Genomic DNA, 21,115 nt, shown 5'->3' on the forward strand with positions numbered 1-21,115 from the left:
CCTTAAGTTTCAGTATCAATCATTTAAGGTTAAGATTGCTGGCCAAGGTCACTTTAAAGCAAGACACATGTTAAGAGATGAAGCGATAATAAGGAGCAAAGTCGTTCAAAAATGGGATTAAATCAAATTCGACTAAGCAGATGCGATTGCATAAAGATAACAGCATGGAAATCAATGTACAGTTTATCTAACAATAGCGTCATCATTATTTCACGAACAAAAGCAGTTCAGATACATCATTTTGCCTTCCAGACAGGTAAAACTAGCTACAGCTGGTCATACATATTTGATTGATTTTCCCAATTGGATAAGATCAAGAGTACATTTTCGTGTTTATAAACACACTGTATAAATAACTATAAACAGGTCTGGGTAAAAAATACAATCGTTGGACTCAAGATGATTGCAATTTAGAGCCTGACATCCTGGTAGACACCCATATGGGAGTTATGAAACAGCAGTATGGGTGCTTGGCTGATGGTGGATGGTGATACTTTCGGCTCCAGCTGTCGTACTTGCCTGGCTGCTAACGCTAACAGCACTGGGGTGTGGAACATACACAAGACCTGTAGGTGTGTTGTACACCATCTGCACAGTGCCAACTGGAACCTCACTTGTCCCTCCGCTAGGGACAATTATAATGTTTTCCGGTTGATGTGACGGTGAAGTAGTGTTTGGCGTCACTGTCTGGACACCATTGCCATCTGCAATGACTACTTGGCTACCAAGCTGGTTTGGACTAATAATGATGTGTCCTCCTTGAACGCCTGACATATTACCCGATAGCAGTATATTTTGCGGATGAATTTTGTGCATTTGTAGCTGACCTTGCAAAATCTAGGATGAAGAAACTTTTACATTTCAATGACACCACTTTGGTATATTAGTCATCAGTTATAAAAGGTAGCAAATACAGTGGACAGCTGAGGGACAGAGGAAAATTTAAATTATAAGGTTTCTGAGGAAACTTGTACACAGCATTGGAAACAAACAACTTTGGAACATCATCATTTGCCGGTTATTAAGAGGAAAGTACTGTTTAGAGGGGTTTAGGGCTTATGGCAAATCAAAATTAATACAGAATAATTATGATGCCAGGAAAATACTGGCACACTTATCTTTGTGTTGAGCAATAAAAGGTTAAGGAAATGACAACATAAAAGGCTTAGGAAACAACAACAAAAAAGATCTATATACATGATTTTGGTACAATATCATTATTGAATCAAAGCCTCGACTCATAGCCAACTTGGATGGAATTTAATAACTATGCATGAGTTACCGAAAATACCTATCCCAACTATTGATCATGCCATAAAATAGTCAATATTAATACCTGTGGCTGAACAGAAGACTGGTGGATTTGCACTGTTTGACCAGTGCTGACAGGTGTGGGATGGGAACCTGGTGCCAAGATTGCAGTTACTGCCCCAGCTGGTAATGTCTGCAATGAATATGTTGGTTGTTGTGATGAAGTTGTCCTTGGTGGTTGCGGTGCTTGCTGGCTTGCTGTTGGTTGATTGGTTACATGCGAAGCAGGTGTTATATAAGTTGTTATCGTTTGGCCTCCTTGAGTGAACTGAACTCCAGTCATCACTGATGGTGATTGAATTTCAGAAGTTTGTGGCTATGAAGGGATAATTTTATAACATAGGCATAAAGGCAGAATTATATGCATATGTTGTCTATCTGTTACCAATATGCTGCACAGTTGCTTTATTTGTCTAATTAAAATTCATTTGATTCTATCAGTATAGTCTTCTCAGAGGTGCTATCTTAAAGACTTTATAACAGGAATTGTGGCATATGTGGTAGGAATTGTGAGTTATCTTGACCAAATATAACCGTTGGAAAGGCAAGAGAGCCTTCAAAAACCCTACACTGGCTACACCTTTAAAAATCTATGCAATTTCAATGAAAGGATAGGTACAAAACACTGAGTGTATCTCAATGGGACTTTGTTATCATGCAAGTGTGCTTGAAACAAATATAACCTTAAGCCCAACTGGTATCTTGATAAAAAATTTGATTTCAAGGTTATGTCTCTTAGAAAGGGATACTTTTCAATGCAAGAGCTTTTTCCTTAAATAAGATACTCGTTGTGAGGCTCTTACTCATTAGTGACACACTTACTTGCAGCCACACAACTCTTTACAATGCTTGCAATTTTTATATGTTTATGCTGTTTATACATTAAACTTACAGTAACAGTAACAAATTTTATACTACAAACAGAAATTTACTAAATGGAAGATATAAAATGAATTGAATGTAACAAACAAACAACTATTTATTATTTGCAAGCTGTTATATGCATACTTTTGGAGTGCTAAAGTTGCATCTTAACTTACTTTGACATCTTCATCCCCAGCAGAGTACTGTAAGTCTGGTTCCTCATATCCAGTTTGTGACATTCTTTGATCTGATGGATTTTGTGGTGCTAGTTGAGCTAACAGAGGTGTTGGGTCTGGTGAATTGAGACATGTTTGAATAAGAGCCTTTCCACTCTCAGAGGTTATCATTGGCTGCAATTTTCTTGTTGCAAATGTATAAACATGACCAGTCTCAGACGCAACTAGCAACATAACTTGGGTACCAGTTAATGTACTTAGCTCATATGCCTAAAATGAAATTACACAAATTGGCACATTGTAAGAAAAGGGGTACATTATGAGTAAGGACTATCAGTGTCAAACTTTATCACATATTTCATCCCAAATTATATATATATTGTTCAGTTTCTCCTTCTCTCTTCCTTCTTCTCTCTGTTCAGAACATCTCCAATTTCTATTCATTTCTATTCATGATGGTTTGATAAAACAGATTCCTTATCAAATATCTTGCTTTCTTTGTTAGTATGTACACATACCAAGCTTACAGAGTGTTTTCAAACTCCTTTGAGTGTTATACGACCAGGCCATCCTCTGGAAAGCACACGATCACACATACACCTATCTCAATTCCCAAGAAATGTGGTTTATCGCAGGCCTTAACAAGGCTTTGGGTTACCACCTATAGTAAACATTTTAGGCCCTGTTTATACTACAACACTTTCATTTCATATTGTATTTAGTTTTCCAATTCAACACAAAATTGCTGTTTACACATTTACATGTTACCGTTCGCCTATATTTTATTGCCTCTGAAAAGCAGCAATTTTATTTGATATTGGACTCAAACACTTAAACAAGCAAAGAGATGTATCAGGTTGGTTTCATCCCACATTGCAGCATTTTCATTTTGAAAGGCCAAAGTAATATGAGCCATATCAGATTGGATAGTTTTCATATAAACAGAAGGCTGGTATGATATGAAATGAAAACAATATTATACAAACAGGGCTCCCAGGCCTGGTCCAAGTTTGTTGTCACAGGAACATACACATATTTTATCAAGCAAAACTAATAAATTCAGCTATTACTGGAAGTTTTAAGCTATTTAGTGTCAAGTTTGCACCAAACGAATGTCAACATCTTCTTTTCATCGATCCCCTCAATTTTTCTTCCAAGAACAGCTTCTTTGTTGTATTTTTCAAAAGTTCTTTGCTCAACAGTCGATCCTTTCAGGTTACTCACCATGTTGAAACGATTCAGGTTTCATGTGTTAGGAATTTTATGAATACCTTAAAGGCAACCCTGTCAAATGACATTTAAATTGGCCTTCGAAATAGCCTTCTGGTGAAAATGAAACCATTCAAAGGATTCCCTTGTGCATTTAAAAATGCTTCGTTTTTTATGTTACTTGATAAGTAGTTAACCAATTTACAGGAGTAGATGACTTCCTGAGAGATTGAAAGGTGATTAATGTTATTTCAAAGTCAAAACATAGAGGATCAAATTCCTATCAATTTTTTAGTTTTAATTCAAGAGGTGTCGAGAAAGGAAAGAAAGACCAAGGCGGGCGGTTCACGTGCCAACTGACATTGAGGTGAGTGATGAATAGCTCGCCTCGCTAACCCGAGACAAGCGTGGAGGCACGCTTGGGCGATTGCCCGTCTCAAACGGCCAGGTCTGGGCTCCCATTCACTGTACGATTTTTGCTTTTATCTGTAGGATATCCACTTCTGATAGCATTTTAAAAACCCCTTGGGCAAAATAAATAATTTAGAAATGGGCAAAAATTTCAAAGTTTGTACTTTCAACAAATGTTAATAAACATGTTAATAAATGTTAATAAATACTATGTTAAAACACAAATTGCACCACATTGTACCGCTTGATTTGCCAAGCAGTGCGATTGACTATAGGAATGCAAATCTATTTCCTGGTATGGCCTGTAGTATAGCCCTTATTATATTCTAAGATAGACTCATTGCCTTTTGGGAACAGGAGTTTAGAAGACATGTTTCCCATGAAGTCTGCAGCAATAATCCTAATCTCACAATTTGATAGATTTTTCTCTATGTTTTATAGAAAATCAAATCTGAAACAATAAATGCTTTTTCAAAGGTTTCCTAGGGACTCAATGATCAAAGACCTTAATGAAAAAAAAGATCTAGAACAACATAAAATGTTACAATAGGTCTACCAAATGCCTGTAACCCAAGGTCATATAATCAAAATAGTACTCTCAAAAAAGAGGAGGACCAAGAAATAAAATTCTCACAATTTATCCTTGTGTAGAATGTATTTGCTAATAGCCTTCCTTAACTTTTGCATAAAAGCCAGGGGCATAACAACAAATAACTAATGCAGTGGACTTTTTGCAAATAAATTTTTTTAAATTTCATTTTAATTTGATTCTAAATTTGTTAAGCAATGGCCTGATTAAAAAATAACTTGAAGCAACTGGTTATCTAATAATTAATATGGCAATATTCCAAAAAAATTGAAAAAATGCTTTTCTCGGTTAATAAGGAGCCTGTAGACTGTGGATTCATCAATGTTAATTGGCCCTGCCCTTTCAATGTTGATGTAACACTAGGTAGGACCTAGTTAGCCTGTCTAGGCCAAAACGCCTGGCAAGAAATCTTATATCTTAGGCCCGCAACATCTGCTTTATTGATACGCTTTTCTGGAAAATTTCGACAGAGGAATGAGTAAAGAAATTGTTCCAGCTTTAAGCACCTACAAATAAACTAAAAATGGAAGTTAATTTTTAACGAGTTTTCGAGCATTAATGTTGGTAGGATATCTACGAGTCCCCTAGCGAGTTAATTTTAAAACAAACCTTTTTCATAATCCCTGTTTTCCGCTTGCTGAATGTCGTGTAGCGTCGCAGTTTGTTTTCTATGAACTCCATTTTGATTTTCACCCTTCCCCGAGTCTTTTTCTGGCGCATAATAGAATCGTGAGACCCTCTTGGGACCTTCGGATCAGGTTCGCCATCCGAAGAATCGTCAATTCCGTCGACATAATTTTTCGTTTCATCTTCAATAACCAACGTAGGAAATTTTCCTCCATTTCCGGCAACTCTGTTCTCGTGTCGCTGGAATAAGAGCTCTGGTTGTCCCTGGTCTTGAATTCGTCTTAGACCGCCATCTCTGTTACCTTGGAAAGCAGTGTTTTCCAAATTTTGCATTTCGGAGGCCTTGGATTCTTGTAATACCATTTATGGCGTCCTTCTTGTCAAATTTGGTAATATGGTTTTTCAGCCTAATGCCGTATAAAGACTGCTCCTTCGCAGAGTGCTAGCAATTCACAGTGACAATTCAGGGAAACGAGGGAGAATCGATATAGCAAGATCTAACCAATCAGAGGGGACTATTTAAAAAGAGGTACGATGTGATAGCAAAGATTTTTGAAAAATCATCGGGCCAATATACATTGCCTAATCATCACGGCAATGGAGGAGGAAAACAACAAAGGAAATTTGGTAGCCTCTTGATTATCCAGGTATAAATTATCATGGCCTGTTAAGAATTGTTGCCTTGAGATCATTCTAATAGAAGACGTTTAGTAATGAGTTCCATATTGTAATATAAAAAAATTCACCGTTTTAACTCAACAACCACCAACAGCAAAAACGTGCGAATGTGCGTAAACAAGTCTTTGTTAATAAATCTATTGTGCAATATAAGCAATGCGTGTTCGCACTTTGATTAAAAAGAACTATAATGTGCCATTGTTTTGTTCATTACGCAGCTAAAGATTGTATTCTCAACATGGCTAAATTCAGCAAGGTTCTGAGACAATTATTAGGGGTGCTGAAAATTGTGTTGATAAATTGTTGTTAAATGATTCTTGTAATGAACTGTACAAACCTGGAATCAAAAGTCAGCAGGAAAATAGATAGCAAGAATGATGAATCGAAAATCAGAAGTAACTTTCCCAAACGCCATATGAAATAACAAAACTGTTTTATCTTGTGTGCTTGATAAACGTGTTTGACAGAAAATTTTCAGCGCGAAATCGTCATTGCTTGATTTAATATGAATACTGAATTTATGTTACTCACTTTTTATTGAACACTTTTTCTTGTGATATATAATTTTTTCATGTTTTATTAACGAAAAATGAAAATTTCCAAAAAGCAAGCATCTGATATTATCAGCGCTTCATTCCCTGTTTGTTTCTTATGAAAAATTTCTGGCATTTCGAGTGTGATCTTCAGGTACCAACTTAACTAAAGCAAGTTAATAATAAATTCATTTCTTTGCATTAGGCATTCTACAATCTTGAACAAAAATTGTGAAACAAACAGATATTTGTCTATGACCTTACCACAGTTGGGCATTTATCCATTGTTTTATAACAAAAGACTATGTCTTCCAAAGTATTGGAGCACACCCCGGTGTCCACCAATGCCTCCCCCCTCCCCCATATCAATGTTGAGGTCAATGTGAGACCTTATCTAGAAAATTCATTTTGATCATTGAAACATAAAATACTAATCTTACATATCATGTAATTTACTTGATTCAACGATACAAATTAAAATCAAACATGAAACCCAGAGCTAGTCTGTATAGACTTCATCAATGCTTCAACAACAGCATTTAGTTTTCTGGTAATGATATGAAATTTGAATCAAAGATCGTAGAGAATTCCAGATTTACTAACTTTAATCTTGAAAAAGTTCTACGAGTATTGTGTCCTCCCTGATTATCTGATACATTATATAAACAAAATGACTGCTGTTCAAATAGTTATGACCATGAATCGAAGACTTAAAATTGATTCTTTGGTAGTATGACAGTTGATTTTTAGAACAACGATTTAAACAGATTAAGCTAGAGAAAATGACATTTTCAATTGCAGGAAATTTTGTCAAGGTTTCGCAAGAAATTTAGACGTTTTGATGTTTCTGCCAGGAGAAAAGGTAATTTTTCAAGCCTACATACTTGGGCAGTCCATTTCAAGCAAAAAAACGTGAACGCAGTTAAAGAGAGAGGATTTAGAGGACAGGAACAGAACGATATGTCCAAAACTTGGTTAAAGGAATGTCTTATTTCCGAAATTTGGAAGTACAGTTTAATGTTTTATTTTAATTATGTACAAGAAAGTTAATCGCTTACGATATTTGAAGGGAAACATGTCTGCTGTGACGTAGAGCTTGAAAACGGCATAACTTTCCAAAATATTTACAAGAAATGAGGAACTCTAATACTTAGTCCTAACTCTTTCAATACTTTTACTCCACAGAAATTTCCTCTTGACGTCAGAATAGCTAAAAGGTTTGGGGGATGAAATTTAAACTTCACCTTCTTCACATGTTTATATAACAAGGGGCTTATAAAATAATTTTTAAAGGCTTATATTTCTGTTGATACCTATGCTTATGGTTACTTTTGCCATCAAGAAAAGCAAGAAAACTTTTGCCATCTTTTGCTAACTGCTAATAGGCACAATGCAATTTCGCTGCTAAATATTCGCTATTAATAATCAACGAAACCCGTGTAAGAAATTTTAAGGGGGAATTTTTTCAATTTTTCTTGGATGAATAGGGCCAACAAACACAAAATATGTCCTGTTCAACAGAACCATCATTATTTGGGCGATTTCGCTTAAATTTGGAACAGAGCTTACCAACCCATTAGAATTTTGACGCTTTCTAATTCAATCAAAGATGGACATTCATCAATTATAATCAATTTCATTCTAATCATGAAATAAGAATCAAATGATTAAATTCAAATTTTTTCACATTTGAGCAATTGTGCAGGGGATGGGGGTATAGCCCCTTCGTTTTTGCTTAAATATGATATTCAGGTTGTGGCATGAAAGATGATGGTGGTAATACTACAATAAAAGTTTGCAAATTTATATAGAGCCCACCACCCCAAACTGTGTTCCAGCACCCTTGTCTAGATATGCAAATTTATTTAAATCTCTTTGAAATTGGCTGAGATATCACCAAAGTGTGAAATTATTTTCAATCATTGTTTTTGCTATGTGCAACTTTTCCTCAATGACTAAAATTGTGAGTGTTTTTAAAGAATTTCGACCTTTAAAACTCACGATCGTTATTATTGTTAATTATCATGATTATTATAATAAAACTGTCTGGAAAAATAAAAAATTTCTGACAATTAGCATATTAACATTCTACCGTATGTATCATCAAATTAACTAGTACGTTTATGTAAATGTTGTTTTAATAGACACATATTGCTCGAAGCCGTTTAGAGTTATTTTTATATGTCCGTCACCATTTTTTTTAACTACCTTTGATGTAACTTTCAACAATCTTATTCTATCTTGAAAATTCATTTTCTTCTAAATTATTAGCACCTTAATAGTTATACAAACTTGTAATTGATTGCTGAAAATATACATATGAAATGAAAACCTCCAAAGACATCCGCATTTCAATAATTCAAAACGAGGCAGTTCAAAGAAGGAAGCTATGTTATTTTTTACTAATGAGCCAGTAGAATAATGGTTGGTGATGCATTTATTGCTTGTTTGATAGTTACAATCTTTCTGGCTCTGATTTACGCTTTTAAACGATTTTATGGCATCAATATCTTACAAGAAGGCTCTCGAATGCAAGGACTCAACCCTAAGCCACCGGTTATCGGTGCAGTGAGCGTGCAGAATCCATTTTCTTTGGTTTTACAAAATTCATCGCAAACAAAATCATCGCGTGGTAAGAAGCTTTGAGATGTTGTAGAGAAATCATAACTAATCAAAGGTGTAAATGCATTTGTAAATATCTACATCACCATCTACCTAATACTGCCAACCTTCTAAAAAGAAGATTATGGCAAGGTGGACAGGCCATAGTCAGAGAATTGTGTAAAGTCAGCTAATACTTTGAAAAATTTGGAAAACCTATTAAAATGTTATAGCAAACATATTTTGTCGATGCAGAATATGAAAGGATCTTGCAAATGTTAATTGCAATTCCTTTTAATTTCTTATTTCCCTTTCTTGAAAATGAAATCTCTGTTTCAACTTTTGCTCTGGAATAGTGTGCTATACATAATTTATAATTGCATTCGCATAGCTATTTCGTGAAAATCTCATGTAGTTCTGCTTTTGCTGCTCTGATAATTGTCCTGAGACCTTCTTTAATCTTTACTGAGAATACAGAATACAGTATATAGAGCTAAGGAGGCACTGCAGTGGCAGCTTGCAGATGTGCCGGTGTTACCAGTCTAGTACCATTTAATTTTGCAAGCTTGAATTTTTTTTCTTGAAATATACTGAACTGAGACAGTCACCATAAGTTACACAGACAAACTCAAGTCATACAAGTCAATTTTTATTTTGTCTTTCTGTGGTAAAACAATATAAGATGTGCTTGTCGTGTCTTTTTGAAAATTGTGCTTGAAGTTGCTGTCTTTGTGGCCACTATGTTTGTTTTTTAAAAAAATCTAACAAAGAGAATATGCTGCAGAAATTTATAACAAATGTTTTATTTTACAAGAGGTCATAATAGATGTTACTCTATAATAGTTTAAAGAAATTTTTTCAAAAATATTTTTACAAAAAGTAGCAGACATTGTACTTTGTAATCTGGGATGAGTTTTTACTCAAGCTAGCTTTTTTCTCATCAGCTAAATTACTTATAGAAAAATTTACTTTTATCTTAATAAAATAGAATAAGCAGATCATTTTTGATTTTTATTTTATCATCTGTTTCCACATATGCCCATTCATGGTACCAACCTACTCCTGCCTGCAATTAATGGATACCAAAACTGACAGCATTTCATAAAGTAGAACAAGAAGTTCATGTGCTGATGTTTTCCATCTTTGATTACATGCCGGTGCCTTTGATGTTCTCCCTTTTCCTGTTATCCTTGTTGGTGTATACACATACATTTTGATTCTCAGTAACCTTAAGAAATAGCTTCCAGAGCTGAATCCTTTATGTATCAAGACAAACTTCAATTTTGATTTCATGAGGCTATAGATTGATGATGTTACAATTTTTTTAAAAACATATTAGTAAAATCTTGCTAGTGCAAGATAATAAAAATAATTTTTTAAGAGATGATCTGTTTTTATCATATGGACTTTTTTGTCAAATCTCCCTTTCAAATTTTTGTTTAGATTATAGAGTATGGGACGCTGGAGACAAATTAAAATACCAACACTACAGTCTTGATTTTCTTATTAAACCCATTTGTTTCACTTGGGGTTAGTAGAAACTGTAAAATGTATTTTGTAAAACGGGTAAAAATGTAAAATAGCTACATGTAATCATATTGTAAAATAGATAAAATTCTTGTTTCTTACGGTTTCATGCAAGACACTACATCATGATTTTTTTTCTAGAAAGTGTTCATTTGCTGATTGATGCAAAGCAAGACTGTATCCTAAGATCCTTCTGGAATGTTGATTTGAATCAAGCTTTGGAAGAAAGAGCTAAGGATGTGCCTTTTCAGGGCAATCAGGTAATTTGCATAAGCCTATTTCAAAGATCTAGATTAGATTATGCATTTGTTTCAAGCACTATTGCTACTTCAAGGATAGCATGGTAATGTGGAAGCATAGCATTATAAAGTACTTTTCGTCTAACTCTCCTCTCTTGGACTCTGCAATTAGTTTAGAGGCTGGTGATCACTGATTGGTCAGGAATAAGGAACCACTAATACACACGCTATTCTTCCTCTCATGTTACACTTAATCCACATATTGATATAAACTTTCTGCTTACGTTTGTTCACAATATGATACGTTTCTGCTTTTCCATATTAGTACATTTTTTGTTGTTGTCAACTTTTCAACGGACCTGTCTACTTACTTTTATAATTGTGAATTTTTAGTGAAATACCATCTGGGCATTGCAAGCAGCTTCTAGTGAAAAATCTAACCCAGAAGAGATTGTTACTACAAACATCCGCTTGATTTTACAAGATTTTTTAGGTTTGCATTTGAACAGTAATCCAATTGCTATAGAATACATAAGTAGCCATAAGTAGAAAGGTCTTTCAAGTATTGAAGATGTGTTTTCAGTTGGGAATAGAAGAAATGAATCAAAGAGACAGCTATGCCTTGTAAATGACTGCGCTGTAGAATTTAATGATAAGGATCTCAGATATTGGAGAGAGAGGATGCAAGATACGGATAAACCTACATTGGCAAACACTTGTCAGAAAATCTACAAAACTCAACACTGTGTTGGAAAATCAAGGAATTTTTTTTTGGCTTTTCTGCAGCGTGAAATGAATATCATACCAACAACTTTTGCAAACAGCAAGGTGAAATATTAGATTGGACATCAAAGCACCATCTAAACAAATAGGACAACCTTCAGCTCAAGAAAGAGGCGACCAAAGGAGCTTAGGAAAAGTAGTATTTGTGCACATAAAAGTAGCAAAGTGTCGAGTGCTATTGATCTTTGAAAAAGAGAAAGGAATTTCGATCAGAAGATCAGAATTGTGAATGGCGAAAAAGAGTTAACACCACACGCACAGCAGTTACAGAATAGGCATCAAACATTTGCTATAAGCCATATCTTATTGATTATGATGTAAGGATATTGACGGTTTTTCTGACAAGCCAAGAATTGGAAAAAAGTTTTGTCAATGTCATTTGCTAGTTTTATGAAGGCTTCCAATTGAAAGAAGTATATATAGTCAGTTTTCTATCTTATGCTGAAGCCACTTTTTGCATAAATTGAAGACTATCCTATTATTTACAAGATAGACTAGGTGTATCCAAAGGGTGGGCAATCTTTGTGGCAGATTGCGAGGGCATGAACTACTGTGTTGCTCAGAGAAAACTCTGTATTAATTGGTGTTGTTCTCAGAGGCGTTTCAGAACTGGTATTGGAGTTTATATGGCTGGAAATGTGGAAACCAACTTTCTAGAATAGAAGGTCTGGAAATATTTTGATAAAAAGAAATTTCGCTTTTGATGGATCTAATTACAGAATCGGCGATTCTCTTGTTGTCAGACATTTAGCAATGATTGTTTGAATTTAGTTTTTAGGTATGATGAGTTTCTGAGATGTCCTGGCAGTACAATGGATATGGCGTTTTTTTCTCTTTTACTTTGTGCCACTTTTAGCGATTTTAAAGCGTTAGTTATGAATTTACGCGCCAGTGGCAACGTAGAAAACATAAGAAAAAAAATTTCCCCTTCAAGAGAAGATACTTCTCGATCTTTTAGGTCAAAAAACACTGTTAAAACCAAATGATTCAATCATCGAGCAACATAGTTTAGACGACCCAGATTGCTTCAAAACATTAACGATGACATCAACATCAGCTGTTTTGTGTAGACAGCAAGAGTTTGCTTAGTCCCTTGGATTCTAGTGACAGCTTTGACTCCGGTCCTGTGCTTGCGTTTTTCTGATTGGCCTTTTTCGATCCACAACTGGGTAATATTTTCCAGCTTGATATTTTTCGCCGAGATTCTGACGTATTTTGATCTAGGGATTGTCGACGTAAAGCTTTAAGTATGTTGTGAAATGTTAGCTTTTTTCAAAGCCATTTTCAAATTTCATGCCGGCAAAAATTGTTTATTAGAAATGTCGCGTGTTCTTCACATCTTTATGATTCATAAGTTTTATTATTCTTTTTCAGAAAAACGCCGAAAGTCACCTAATAAGATGCCTTACCCAGAATTCCCAGCGATTCTCTTCACCTACATTCTTGTATTCTTTTCTAATAGATGGGATTACTTTTATTCATTCATAGAAAATTCCTCCAATAAAGAATCTTGATTTCATTCTGCATTTTGATAAGCAGACCTTCAAACCATTATATTTCATTTAGGCCTTAGATATAAGTTTTGGTAAGTTTTACGTCTAATGGAGCTATTTAGTTAGTTATCAAATACGTGCAGTTATAAAACAGACTTAACATAATTCATAAAACAAGCAGAGTAGCAATCACGTTAAGTTCTAGTTTTTCGATAGAAATATTTACTTTTTGATGCTGATTTTTCAACCATATTAGGGGCTAAAACAAGGAACTATCTAACTAAACGTTCTATCGTGTCAAGTATTTTCAGTCCTCTCTACCTTTAACAGTGTCAGTTAGAAATTGCTAAAGCATGATGCAATGTTTTCATGCATTTTTTTATTTTTAAAAGCATGTGACCATGCTATTTATTTTGGTATATAGGTATCTTTTTGATTTTATCTTTATTTGAAGTTGCATTTTGAGTTTGAATGGTATCGTTTTAAATGAGTTATCTTTTGGGTTTTCTTAACCTTTTCTTTCTTTACATTCCTTGCATTTAATAGGTACACTTTTTTTTCTAAGATATTTTATATCAAATTCAAAGTTGCGTCTCTATATTTTCTCTGAATCTCATACAATCCTTAATAATAAATTATTAGAAATGCATGCACTGGAGATCCATATTCTCATATTTGTCACTCAGAAGACGATTCCCTACAAATTCGGTCCCTGGACAGGAATGATGACATCAGAAAAATATGCAATCTTGTTGTTGCTTTAGAGCTACCCAGGGAAACACGTGAAAGAGCTATTTTGAATGAAGATATCGTAAGCAACTTTTACTTTAACGTTTACTTTATAAAAGATAATCAGAATGAAAGTACATAAGATAGAATATTTGCAAAGCCAACTTTGAGATTCACTGGGGGTGGGGGGGGGCTAATCACCCTTAATGTTAAAGGGCCTCTCCAGCCAAATTTTTCACTTGCATTTAATTGGCTAATCTAAAGGAGTTGAACCTGCTGATCACGAATTCGTTATTTGTTTTTCCATATTTTTTAAAGTTTGTGAGATATAAGCTCTTGCATTTCGATAATTAAATTGAATTGACCGACAAAATTTTTCGGTTTGGTGACACCATAGTCTATGATGACACTGTGACGCAATTTTGACGTCACTGTGCATTTCGTTAGTCTCGCCTCAAACCGAATCGAACGACGGCGATTCGCAAATTGAACACTGCAAGTGATGGTACTCTCCATTCTCCAGTTCTGTTCCACCGGCTTTTAGTTTGAGCATTTCAGACACCAATTCTGAGGCCTTTAGTTGTTCATCGTTTCTGGAGAACAACTGAAGTGTCAATTTCGATTAATTATACGCGAGGGAAGAACAGGAAGCCATAGCTTTGTGGGCCTACACAGGTGATCAAAACAAAATGCGTAAGAAGGGGGAACCGCAGGATAGGCTGTTCGCCTGATTCTGTGAATCTTGCAATGAGTGTTGTTATGAAAGATTTACAGAAACAAAGCAATACGACGACGAGAATCCAATGTCGCGAGAGAAAATTTTCAAAATAAATTGAATTTAAGGAATATACTAAACAAAGTTGTGACACAGCATGGACACATTCCGACCCGCAGACTTAGAATGATTGTAAACATTTAATATTTTTCGATCCTAAAAAGCTCCTGCTGTAGATTTAGATGTAGTTATCAACGCGTCACCATGAATCCTTCACGTTTCGGTGGAAGATATACGAAATTCATGGCGAACAAGAGCCGCACATTGTGACGTCAGAATGTCACCAAACTGATCCAGCTTTCGTCGTATTTTTCTCGGAAAGGTGCAACTTTAAAGCCTTATAACTTCTAAACTAATTGGAATTTTGCAAAAACAACGACTTTGCCGTAATACACGCACCAGATGCTAACTTTTTAGTCAATAAATTTTTTTTTTGTTGGCTGGAGAGGCCCTTTAAGGACTTGAGGCCTTCTATATCCTAGAAATGACTCTAATGCAACTATCAAGCAGACGTATGAGCTATAGTTTATTGACATAAGTATGAATTTCTGGAACTAAAATCTGTCATTTATCTTGATAAAATTGTTAGTGTCTTGAAATTCATTTTGTTTAAACTTATGTTTAAAAGATCGTACGTAAAATTTGTCTTCATCACACACACACGTAAACAGATAAGCCTAGCACATTTTTTGCCACTGCTTAAATTAGAAGAGATGTTCAAGATTTTTGCTCCTCATTCGCATGATACCGTTCCCTTTGCAGTAACCAAAGTGTCCAAATCATCTCAATTGATTACCATTTTTATCCTGACCATCTCAATTGTGTTCTTTATCCTAAGGTTTGTCTGCTGGCAGTTATTGAAGAAAATTTAAAAACAAACGGTACATTAAACGAATGGAAAATTGGTTACCAAATCATCCAGACAGCCTCTGATAAAATTTTTTCTTTGAAGGTAAGGAAATGTACTAATCCGTTGGAAATGTAGAACCTTTGTTTAAGTATTATTTTGCCAATTGAAATGTTCTCTTTTTCTGCCGTTTTAGACTCTTCTTTGCCCTTTAAATCGTAACACTTCGAAATTATTTTTTGAAATATTGGTATTGTTTTTAAGTCGTATTAAGATTGTAAAGAATTGAGTTGGAACTGTTTTCTCTGGCATCATTGATTTGAAGTATGGGGTACCTCAAGGCTCATGCGCTGGTCTTGTGCATACCTGGTAGGTTAAATTTCCGAAAAGTGTGATTTATTGGCAATATGTTATGCCCACTATCACCTATGATCTTCTACTATCATCTTATCACCTTACTTATTACAGTACTTATAAAAAACGATTACATCAGCGATTGCAATCTTTGAGGTTTGTCCGAAAGAAGGGCAAGAGCAGAAGTCGTTTATGATGACTGAGATCAGTGAATTTCTGTTTTTTGGGAGACGTTATACAAAAGCTACTCAATCTTAAATTAATTGTTGTCAAAATTTATCAAGTTGCAATTTATTTAACTGTAAAATACTTGTATTTGACTATAAACAACTCTCAGCAAATTGAAATTTGTCTTTGGATGAGGCATCGCATCTGGAGCTATACAGGTACACTCCTTAAGCTCTACCATACATGGGACGTTAGACACAATATCTTGCAAAGTGCCAAAGACAATTTACTTTTTATCAGTTACGGTACCAGGCAATGGCTCTGGAAGTGGGGAGGGGGGGGATGTTGTGAAGAAACAAGCACGCCCTTTTTTCTGTCAGAAAACACCGCCCCTTTATCAACATGAAACGCCAGTTTTTACCACAAGGGAACGCTAATGATGCAAACATGTAACGCCCATGACTAACTTTTGGCTACAGAGAGGAAGTTTTCAAATCATAGAATCACATCACAAAAATGCGCTGCCAAAATATTGCCTCTCCCTCAACATTTTACCTTCGAATTTAGACGAAAAACAAAATTGATCCTGCCAAGAACGGGGGAGCCGTGTCTCGCCCCCTGCCCACCCCCCCATCTTGCCGGCTTTTATTTGGCTCTGCTCTATAAGACTTTTAATCTATTTATTATATTTTTTGTTATTAAATGTGAGATCACAACTAACAAATTGGTGGAAAAGTGTGAGTAAACTTATCATGTTTATTGAGCAATTTCGCAGCCCGTACCTCCTTCTAAAGGCTTTTTGCTAGAAAGAAATGCGCATTTAAGTAGCAGGATGTGAAAAATTTTTGTTAAATGATGTAGATTTTAAGGCATCTGTGGTCAAAGTATTTCAAATTTAATTTCTATTGAAGTGAAATAATTGACAATTTATACCACGTGGAAATAAATTTGCATAAGTATTGAATATATGGTTGTACAATGAATAATTGATGTTCTCTTGAATTCTGAAAGAAATGCGAAAGCATAGGCGAATTGAAACGTTCTTTGCAACATTTATAGTTTTCGGCTTTAACTAGAAAACCAATGTTTTGGGTATTTTTTAGGTGGGTTTTTAGCATTTTCGTTTTGCGTGTTTGAATTTATATCGATAGATTTCTTATGGTGTCATTAAACTTAAAACTCAATGCATCAACTTCAAACAGTCGAACACCAAAGCGAAGATAGCTTTTTTTAAAAGACATTGCGTTTTTTTCAGCAAACAGATTTACAGCTATCTTTTATATTTTAAGAATTTAAAAACTTAACTGGCAAATTAATCGTGTTTTTATCCTTTAAAAAAATCCGCTCGTTACCTACACATGAAATCAATTGAGAAGCTTAAGCATTTGGTGGAGCAAGCGTAGGTTGAACATGGAAAAGGGCACCTCTTTTGTGCACCATAGCTGCTTGAAAATTGGCTCTTGCTATAATTTCAACAAAAAATTGTCATTCAAGATGGTCCTTTTGATGATTCTCTTGGGAGGTCATTTGAAAAAATTTCTTGTGGCGAGCTGCAAAATAACTATATGCATGTTTCGATTCATTGAATTTTGAAATATTTCATGCTGAAAGAAATGAACGGGCTCGTATATTCAGACTGCTCCCTCTGTCACGTTTCATCTCACGGTTGACATGCCTAGTCTCTTCCTTGAGGATTAAATCTTGGTGCTTATTTGAATATATTTAGAAAATGATAATTTTGAACATCTGCAGTCTGTGTCACGTATCTATTCACAAACTTTTTTAACCTGGTGATAACAATGGACCTATCTACGCACAGGTTATATCTGAACCTACCATAAGAAGCTCTTAAACATAGCAACCGCTGCTTAGTATTCGCTATTTCTCAGAGATGTTTAGCTGAATAACAAACAAAAATGCATTTTATAACCTTTATATTGAACTTCTGATACCCCCTCTCTTCCTCTCTCTAGAAGGTCCAATCCAAGATAACCCCCCTCTCTAATAATCTCTGTAATCTCTAAAAACTAAACTAAACTGTCTTGATAACGGGCTATGCTCGTAACGTCGTTATTTATTTAAAATAAATTTTTCCTGGTACAATTTACTTACATTGATCGTTATTAAATTAGCCTACCCTTGCAAATAAATATGGTAAATCCTGTCTCTGTCCTGCACCTTTGTCCTGAAAATGCTCTAGTTTCAGCAAGTTGCATCACCCGTTCAGTTTAGACGGTCAAAACCCTATGTGTTTAGAAATGGGTAAAATGTGCTGTTTATTAGCGGTTGGTCTCACGTTTATAGCGTAGTTTTCTAGCAACGTTTTGCAATGGGCTTTGCTTATTGCCTCTTTCCCCTATCCTGAAAGAGTGGTAATAAGCAAAAGAGGTTCATTGTCTACATAATTTTGCAAGGTGGCACTATCATCTAAAAAGTCAGAATTATTTAAACATTGATGAAATGGTTCTGGCTTAGTCTGTCGTTCAAGAAAGCATTCTCCAAACGGGCTATACTACCAACTGTATGCTCCCGCGAGCATCAGCGTATTTGCGAAAAACAGAATTTAGTAACTAGTAATGTGACTAAAATCATTGTACAGGGAAGGTCGTCGTTTCATTTTCGGAGATCCCAACTTACGTGAAAGGTTAACAGTTGCTGATTTGTCAAAAACAAGGAATGATTTCGATAATTTTGCCTCTCCCTCACGTTATTTTCAATCCAACGTTTGGTTGCATAAATTTACTCCTTTTTTTACATTTTTTGACGTTTATGCTTTTTTATGTGGGTTTATGTAATCTCGTAGGTCTTTGGCAAGAATCTTTTTATTTCCGCAAAAAATTCCCCAAAAATTCCTTAAAAATCACCCAAAAATTCCACAAAAATTCTCCAAAAATTCCCTAAAAATTCCCCAAAAATTCCCCAAAAATTCCCCAAAAATTCCCCAAAAATTCCCCAAAAATTCCCCAAAAATTCCCCAAAAATTCTCCAAAAATTCTCCAAAAATTCCCCAAAAATTCCCAAAAAATTGCTAAAAATCCTATTGTTTTAGAAAATGTCATACTCTGTTTAGGAACAGTGTATCTTTTTGTGTTTTTTGTCTTCTTACAAATTAACTTTTTCTGTTATAGAATTTGTATGCATCAGGCGTCCCCGATCTAGAAGCTTCTGCAGCACAATCTTTCGACACCACACAACAAGAACTCTGCATCATATGCCATGCATGTCCTGTAACCAGGGCCCTGTTGCCATGTCGCCATCAATGTATTTGTGGAGCTTGTTTTCCAAGAACAAAGCTCTGCCCGATCTGCAGGAAATTGATTACGTCATGTTTGGTCATTTCGGATGAAACAAATTTGCCTTTGCCAATCCCAGACGAGAAGGAGCTGCTGCAACAAACAAGAGATGGATTGAACAGTATGGGGGCTTGGGAACTAGTCAAGGCCATTTGGAATGCCAGTTAAAGCTGTTAGGCTTGCAGAGGACTTTAATAAACTACAATACTAAAGTAACTTGTATTTTATTCTCTTAGCGAGTTGTATCAGGTTAAATTCAGTACCTGTAAAAAATCTTCATACACCACACTAGTTGATTAAAACTCCAATTGATTTGTGTCAAATAGTTATGATAAGAAACTGTACTGTGTACTGGAATTTAATGAAAGACAACCATGAGTATCTAGCAACCTTCAGTTAGCTTGGCACAGTCGTTGAGCCGAATGCCAATGTTATCAAAGGTTTGAAGATCTATCTTTATGCATCCACGCAGTTTTAGCTTTAGGAAGCATATCTAACGCTCCAATTATAATGCAAACCTTTGGAGACCGGATAGAAGATAAATTTCCAGAAAAAAAGAAGAACATTGATTCAGTCAGATTATTGTCAAGAAAGTTTAGATGATGAAGATAATTTGAACACGCAACAATTCAGTGACAGTGCTGATCAGGGGCAGCGCCACGGGGTAGACTGGGATGGACACTTTTTCTGAGATCGACTTTCTAATTTTTCTAAAACTGGATTGAAACATAAGGGGGTGGGGGAGGGATGTTAGTTTTCTTCTCTGAGATCGGAATTTTTTTCATTTTGATGGTCAGTTACGGTTCTTTTCAGATCTTAGCTAAAATAGAGTATGGTGTGTTGGATCATCAGCTCCGAAAATAGTGAAAAACTAAAATGAGGATAATCAATAAAGCATAGCTTTATCATGCTATACACTTGATTCTAGGGGTGTGGTCTTTGCCTTCCTTCCTTGTTAAAGGATTTTGGCTATAATTGCCTATAAAATTATACTCTTCTATTGAGGGTTTCAAAATAGGTCAAACTTGGTTATCGATGACGAGCGCGATTTCTCATACGGTGTTGCACCAGTTTCTCACCCAGACCCCCTTATCAGCTCCACCCCTGCATTGTCCACCCCACTTTTTTGAGGCTGGCGCCGCCCCTGGTGCACATGAAGCTTATGATCTTGAAAAAATCTGTTATGATTTCAGGTTTGAACGTTGTAGCGATAACTCACATAGCAAAATGATTAACTAATTCCTTTTCCCAAACCAAATGACCCTATATTTAAACCCTCTCCCTAAGACAAGAGCACCAGTGCTGACAGCAGCGCTATTGTTTGTCGACTGGAAATGATATTTTTCTTGCTAAACATGCATGAGAATATAACTTGATATATTCATAGGACATCCAAAGGCTTTATCCCAATTTTTGCACAAAGCCCCCCGTATCTCAAAAAAGACTCCTCTCCCATCTGACCAACATTTGAATGTGAATTCTACACCAAAACTAGTCTAGAAAATATTGGTTTGTTAACGGTTCTCCTCGGGTCGTCATTGATAGGACAATCAAAAGCTGCGTCCCAGTTTTGAACAATACCCCCTGTATCTCAGAAAGGCAACCTCTCCCGGCCGATCAACATCCAGATTCAAATTCTGCACCAAAAACTGGTCTAGAAAAAGTTGGTTTGATAAAGTTCCTTGTCGGGTGGCCTTTGTTACCTCATTCACAGGCAGCATCCAAGTTTTTGCACAAAACCCTCTGTTTCTCGGAAAAGCGTCCTCTCCCGCCCGATCAGCATCCAGACTGTAATTCTACGCCAAAACTGGTCTAAAAAAAGTTGGTCTGGTAAAGTCCATCGTCAGGTGGCAATGCTCCCCCCTAGTGTCTTTTTTTTGCAAAATGTTGGGGAGGGCTGAAGCCCCC

At 35.6% G+C, this 21,115-nt stretch overlaps 2 protein-coding genes across 2 annotated transcripts; one reads left to right on the plus strand and one right to left on the minus strand.

The window, feature by feature from the left end:
• Positions 1-165: 165 nt before the first annotated feature.
• Positions 166-5,613, minus strand: LOC148959410 (uncharacterized). Its single transcript, XM_089110400.1, has 4 exons — positions 5,170-5,613; positions 2,352-2,621; positions 1,337-1,627; positions 166-837 (listed from the first exon to the last, which is right to left on the minus strand). Exons 1-4 carry the CDS (start codon positions 5,548-5,550, stop codon positions 448-450), a joined length of 1,332 nt encoding a protein of 443 aa, XP_088966526.1. The 5' UTR covers positions 5,551-5,613; the 3' UTR covers positions 166-447.
• Positions 5,614-8,779: 3,166 nt separating this feature from the next.
• LOC148959411 (cell growth regulator with RING finger domain protein 1-like) lies at positions 8,780-19,509 on the plus strand. The gene is made up of 6 exons (XM_089110405.1): positions 8,780-9,030; positions 10,668-10,786; positions 12,923-12,993; positions 13,684-13,852; positions 15,384-15,497; positions 19,043-19,509. Exons 1-6 carry the CDS (start codon positions 8,820-8,822, stop codon positions 19,373-19,375), a joined length of 1,017 nt encoding a protein of 338 aa, XP_088966531.1. The 5' UTR covers positions 8,780-8,819; the 3' UTR covers positions 19,376-19,509.
• Positions 19,510-21,115: the final 1,606 nt, after the last annotated feature.

Source organism: Rhopilema esculentum, chromosome 10, assembly GCF_057945365.1.
Source record: "Rhopilema esculentum isolate cy_ngs chromosome 10, ASM5794536v1, whole genome shotgun sequence".
NCBI classification, from domain to species: Eukaryota; Metazoa; Cnidaria; class Scyphozoa; order Rhizostomeae; family Rhizostomatidae; genus Rhopilema; species Rhopilema esculentum.